Below are 6,950 nucleotides of genomic sequence, written 5' to 3' on the forward strand. Positions count from 1 at the left end.
TAATCAACATTACCTAAGTCTGAACAAAACAAATCCAACATTTTCCGGCCTAAACTGCCTCACTCGGGACTTCGTGTTGAGCGGCCAACAACAGATTTCTCCCTATGTTTTGTCTCGTTACCGGGTTTTCTTCTCCCTCTGTTGTGCATTAAGAGATATTGAAGACCCTGCTCGTGGACCAAAGGACAGTGAAATCACCACAAACAAGGTGAGACTGTGGGTTGTGGGATTGTGGGTGTACCTACATTTGACTCGCCTTGAATGCAGTGATGTTAGGGAAACAGCTGGGTTTTATTTTACAGTATGACAATGCACAAGACTGAAGTTACATCACGTACGTACTACTGTACGTGTAGTACCTATATATAGCAGGGTACAGTTCCAGTTTAACTACTTATTCACTTCTACATTGGAGACCTACCTCAAAGGGTAAGACTCCTTATGCTGAACATTTTGAACCGCATATATGTGTCGCTATAGCAACGCCGCCAGCGATTTTTTAATATTTAACTTTTTATTTGTGGATGCTATCATGGGAGCCCCCCTTGTACCCCCTCAGGATAACCTAACCTAACCTAACCTGACCCAAAATTGGTCAGTTGGAAATAATTTCTTGGATGTATCCCAAATTAACTGCTGTGCTTTAGTCTAGCTGTGCAAGTTGCCTGAATGTCTTAAAAAAGAGACGAAACCTAATGTAACCGAAACTAACCTGGGTATTTATCCCACTGAGGTCCACCCTGTTGCGTATTGATTTTCTTATCATCTTTATAATCCTCTCATTGAGTAGAACAATTTCTTCTAAGTAATCATCCGTCATAAACTAGTAATAAGCGAGATACAATTTTTAAAAATATTTATAGTTATGTGTGTGAGAAGATGCGCCATTATGGCTGTCTAGGAGTCTCTTGGCTGCTGCGTCCCTTCCTCACATGACACTGGGCCTGCGCGAACTCTTGCGAGAAATTCCTAGATTCCTTCAGCCAATCACCGCCCCTTTTTATTTCTATCAGCCAGTGACATCGTGTCTAGCATCTTCATTCCATCCCGCTTCATTTTCAAATTCAGTTCCGCTATACGGCTTCCTTGTGTGCCAAATGTCCTAGCTCCGCCTCGTATCTCCAGTGATGAGGACTATGATTCAGACGATTGAGGTGAGCCAGGTAAGGATACAAAACGTTAAGTTAGGTTACGTTACGTTAGTCTAGGTTCAGTTAGGTTTAGTTAGGTTAGGTTGTGTTTGGTGTTTGTTTATTAGTTTCTCATTCAAGAAATTCAGGATGCAATGGTTATTAATGTTTTTCATGTGATTGCAATATTAATTTCTGCCGAGAATCATTGGTTTCCACTCCCTCACCTCCGGAGGTAATAGCAATAAAACTAATGATTTCCGACAAAAATCAACATTGGAATCACATGTAAAACCCTAATAACCATTGCATTCTGAAATTCTTTAGTGAAAAAGACAGGGTGGACCTCAGTGGGATAATTACCCTAACCTGACCTAACTTAACCTAACTGGGGGATCCCAAGAAGCTATTTCCGACTGGTAAATGCAACTGATAATGAGATTTAAATGATCAGAATGTTTAAATCCACTGGTAATGTATTGTTATAAACTGCCATTAATAATACCTTTTTTCATAGTCTCCATGTCTGATTTTTGTCTTGATGACGCTAAAGTTCTCTAAGAAACAATGGGTAAAACATAAGGTACTATAGGTTCCTGCCGGAGGTCAATTATATGGGAGACTGAACATATTCTATTGCAATAAGCATGAAATTAATATTTCCAGGATGTGGAAAGATCGGTGGCTGGAGGGCAGAAAAGAAGAGGAGTGTGTGGTACCATCTACCTGGATAGTTGAAGGCAGCCAGATTTTATATTGGCCATCAAAAGTTGATGCTCACAATGCCTTAACTAGTCGAGAAGACCCAGACCCCAAATCATGGAGAAAATTTCCATTGATAAAAGTAAAAATAGCTTCTGGTAAGTAATACATATTGTATTGACCACAACTGTAAAGCATTGGTAACTGTACTTCATCGGTTCCTTAGCCAAAATTTTATATGAAGTACTACAGTACGCCATCAGTAACGAAGAGGTTAAGGCAGATCGAAGAGATCCTCCCTTATCTGGAAACTCTGCATATCCAATCCAACAAGTCTCTGGCCCCATTAATCCAAATACAGGAGGGATTATTGTAGTCACTTTCAGTTGTCTTAATTTCTTCCTTCCGTAAATTATATGATCTGTCATTTTTCGCAATAGGGTTAATACACCTGAGGAGTAACACTTTTAAGGGTTTGGAAGTTTAAAAAGTTATTGAGTCATGTTTGCAGTGAAAACCTGAAATAGACAAGCATTTAAATGGGTTTCAGACAGTTACGAGGAATGTGAACAGTACCAGCTGACATCAGCAGTAGACAGTGACAGAAGCAGCAGTGACCTGGATGGGGAAGATGGTTTGACCTTGCGTGGTAGGAAGAAACGTATGAAGAAAGCTCTGCCAAAGGACTTTATTAGTAGTCAGGATTTGGATTGTTCACGTAAGTCTGTATTCAGTTACTGACATTTGCAAGCATGTATAAGGTTTTTCTAGACAAAAATATGTACCTACATACATACACTATCTTCTACTCATGCTCATCCCTATACTGTCCAAACCCCTTATGCAAGAGTTAACCAGCATCTTCACTCTTTCATCCCTCACGCTGGTAAACTCTGGAACAATCTTCCTTCATCTGTATTTCCTCCTGCCTACGACTTGAACTCTTTCAAGAGGAGGGCATCAGGACATCTCTCCTCCCAATTTGACCTTGTTTTTGGACACCTCTTTTGTTTCTTTTTTAGGAGCAGCGAGTAGCGGGCTTTTTTTTATTATTGTTTTCTTTTGTGTGCCCTTGAGCTGCCTCCTGTGCTCCTGTCACACACAATCACTCTACTGCTATGCTCTAGTGTCAGTCCCCTTCCCTTAACTGCCTCCTTCACACTATCAATCCATCCTTTTCGCGGCCGCCCTCTCAGATTCCTACCCTTCCCGTTTGAACTTACTATCTTCTTCACCAACCTGTCATCCTCCATTCTTTCAACATGACCAAACCATCTCAGCACACATTGCTTTGCTCTTCCTGCCAAATTTTGCTTTATTATAGGTTTGTAGTAGATAAGCATATTTGAATTATTAGATATTACCATAGTAAATTTTGTTTTGTTAACAGCTATTATTTTTTCACAGACTTTGCCTCAGGGCCATCTTTACAAGTAACAGTTGCTCCCCCCCCACCACAAAAGGTTGTCACATACAACCATCAACACAAAGGCTTGCCAAGTGCAGCAAGAAAAAAATCTGAAAAGACATAATTCTGACAGGTAAGATGTAGCTGTATTCTACAACTAATTGCTTTATATGATCATGACCTGATGTAGAGAAACGAATGCAGTCCATGTGCAGTAAAGGGTCATATTACTGTATTTCTTATATAGGATGAGGTCATCTATGATGTGATCTCAATCTGAGATGAATATAGTATGACAAAATGTAGCTGTGAATCTATCTATCTATATATTGAGCCTGTTTCCCCCGTAAAAGGAGTGACTCCACTCTCTCCAAAACCACAAATCTCCTGAACTGTGGCCCATCACTGGATGCAGTTTAATGTCCGACCAGGATAATTACTAATATTTCCTATTACATATATTTCACAGATGTGAAAGTAACCGGCAAAAGAAGAGTAGTTACCAACAGCAAGATGAAGGCAGTCAGCCTGATACCCTACACGGCAGTTTGGACCTTCATGACAACCACAGCCTAGGGAACAGATCTGACCGACAGACGAGACATGACAGCAGTGACCAACAAAGCAGACATGACAGCAGCGATTGACACAACAGACATGACAGCAGCGATTACACAGCAGACATGACAGCAGTGACCGACACAGCAGACATGACAGCAGTGACCAACACAGCAGACGTGACAGCAGTGACCAACACAAAAGACATGACAGTCGTGGCCGATGCAGCAGACTTGACAGCAGTGACCGACACAACAGACATGACAGTCATGACCGACACAACAGACATGACAGCAGTGACCGACGCAGCAGGCATGACAGTCATGACCGACACAACAGACATGACAGTCGTGACCGACATGACAGCAGTGACCGACGCAGCAGGCATGACAGTCATGACCGACACAACAGACATGACAGCAGTGACCGACGCAGCAGACATGACAGTCGTGACCGACACAACAGACATGACAACAGTGACCAACGCAGCAGACATGACAGTCGTGACCGACACAACAGACATGACAGTCGTGACCGACACAACAGACATGACAACAGTGACCAACGCAGCAGGCATGACAGTCGTGACCGACACAACAGACATGACAGTCGTGACCGACACAACAGACATGACAGTCGTGACCGACGCAGCAGACATGACAGTCGTGACCGACGCAGCAGACATGACAGTCGTGACCGACACAACAGACATGACAACAGTGACCAACGCAGCAGGCATGACAGTCGTGACCGACGCAGCAGACATGACAGTCGTGACCGACACAACAGACATGACAACAGTGACCGACGCAGCAGGCATGACAGTCGTGACCGACACAACAGACATGACAGTCGTGACCGACACAACAGACATGACAACAGTGACCAACGCAGCAGACATGACAGCAGTGACCGACAAGGGAGCGATTGGATTCAGAATCTGTCTAGTGAAGATCTTGATGATGTTCAACCCTTGAACCAAGGAGAAAACCGTCAGAGTGGATTTCCTATGGATTGGGCAAGTAAGTTGAAAAGTTTTTTTGTGCACTGAGTAGTGCTCAAGTGTTTTAAACAATGAACAGTGTAGTGCTTTTAGTTAGGTGTTCCAATTCTTCTTGTATGAATATATTGTAAATGTACTGAGTTATGTTGTCCTAACAGTTTTACATCCTTTCTGGTTGCATTCATTGTGATAACAATTTTCGGTAACCTGACATTACAGTGAGTGTACCAAAGTCCTGCTGTCTTTCACTTAGTGGCACCACTCATCATCTACCTGCAGGTTCCAAATATTACACAAGTGTCCTATACCATGTACTTACAGCATCATGCCTGATTGTAATTTACAATGCTATGATTTTCACAATGTATCCTGTAAATACTTTTTTTTAATCTGTCCAAAAGTATAAAAATTAATGGAGATGTAGCAACAATGTAACATGCCAGGGCTTTGGAAAGTATTACAATACTGAGTCTAAATATTATTGTTCAGCTTCCATGTAATTACTGCAAAAATCATTATCAATAGATTATTATTGGATTTGTGTTGTGATTTGTAAAGGAGTTATGATATTAAGTTAATAAATTATTAGCATTAATCTGTATAATATAGGTACTACTTCATATAAATATTTGGTGGAGAGTGGATTGTTGATTTGTGTGGGTATGTGTAAGTAGGAAGATTCAATAAGTAAGAGTGTAGCTCTAAATAGTTTCCACACCATAATTAATATGGTTCACTCACTCAGATTCACCACATTTGGATAACAATATCTGAGGAGGATTGAAATATTGCCTGTTCTAAAATGCCAAGTGTATGTTAAAACTTCTTTTCCTCACTATTTTTTCCAGAATTCCAGAGGCGAGTCATTCATTTGTTGCTGGATATGAGGACCTCTTTGCATACTCTTACTGGCTCTACACCAAGTGACAATGATATATCAATTCAACAGCTGGACTCTATGGAGGATGCAGAGGCATTTGAAAATGAATTGTGAACACCCTCTTTTTGCAAAGAAATGACAGAAAAATTTGTCCACATAGGTGGAATTTCAGTGAAGGATATGATATCAAAGGTATTGTGCAGCATTATGTCGAAGAAGTTGATGTGTAAGTACAACATGTATGGACAACGGGGCAAAGTAGCTTTTAAAAATACAAGATTGTGAAGTGTCATCACAGACTGTTATGAAGAAATTCAGAGATGTGAGTTTAACAGAAATACACATGATTGTAACACAATTGTGTAATGCCCCAAAAATGAAGTAAAGTGGAAACTAAATCATGTAGGGTAGTGGGCAAATAGTGATGCTGGGTCAGGGGATACCATAAAATCAGGTAACTTCAGACATTTTTTAGGGTTTTGGCCTATAAATTCTTGTAGAACTACACTATTTGAAACCTGTCCTTACTGTGAAAACTGTTCTATGATCTGTCCAACAGTTTGGTTAGACTCAGGAAAACTGTTGATACCCACATTTTTATTCCAGGTACGGTGTGCAAAAAAATGTAGCAACAAGATATGTGTATTCTCAAAGCATGAACAGAAATTTGTATTAGTAATTAAGAGCCACACCTGTAATATCAAGGCATACTGTGTAGAACAGTCCTTGAGTTAGGGCTGAGGAGGTAAAACTAAAATCTGAAATCTGACTCCTTTATTTTGAAATAACTGCCACAAAATGGTTGTTGATAATGAAACTGGCTTTATAATGCTACCAAGAACTCAGCTGGAGTCGAAGTCATGGTAACTTTACTGCCTCCTTCCTGCCTCCTTTCACCCACTATTGCTGTGACTTGACTGCAGGCCTGCCATGAATAACAGCAAATTGTGAAAATGATGATGTACAGTATTGTATCGTGGCTTTTCTTTCTCCTGATGGATATTAAATTTACATAGTATTATATTGTATTGTGGCTTTTCTTTCTCCTGATGGATATTAAATTTACATAGTATTATATTGTATTGTGGCTTTTCTTTCTCCTGATGGATATTAAATTTACATAGTATTATATTATGTCTCATTGCAATACATACTGCAATGCTGTAGTGCTTTATGTTAATTTTCTGTGTTGATTATTTTCTTGTTAATCAGCAATGCATACCCTATATTGTTTAAAGATGTAAATGTCATTGTAGGATGTGTGTATTT

The 6,950-nt window shown here is 40.2% G+C and overlaps 1 protein-coding gene across 1 annotated transcript; it reads left to right on the forward strand.

The window, feature by feature from the left end:
- The first annotated feature begins 1,822 nt into the window (after positions 1-1,822).
- Positions 1,823-6,643, forward strand: LOC126994945 (dentin sialophosphoprotein-like). Its single transcript, XM_050854213.1, has 5 exons — positions 1,823-1,990; positions 2,383-2,550; positions 3,240-3,373; positions 3,710-4,820; positions 5,650-6,643. Exon 4 carries the CDS (start codon positions 3,924-3,926, stop codon positions 4,773-4,775), a length of 852 nt encoding a protein of 283 aa, XP_050710170.1. The 5' UTR covers positions 1,823-1,990; positions 2,383-2,550; positions 3,240-3,373; positions 3,710-3,923; the 3' UTR covers positions 4,776-4,820; positions 5,650-6,643.
- Positions 6,644-6,950: the final 307 nt, after the last annotated feature.

This window comes from Eriocheir sinensis, unplaced genomic scaffold (assembly GCF_024679095.1).
Source record: "Eriocheir sinensis breed Jianghai 21 unplaced genomic scaffold, ASM2467909v1 Scaffold931, whole genome shotgun sequence".
NCBI classification, from domain to species: Eukaryota; Metazoa; Arthropoda; class Malacostraca; order Decapoda; family Varunidae; genus Eriocheir; species Eriocheir sinensis.

Excerpts from the sequence above, each read along its gene's own strand:
- LOC126994945 (XM_050854213.1), top strand. The coding sequence starts at position 3,924 with ATGACAGCAGTGACCGACACAGCAGACATGACAGCAGTGACCAACACA.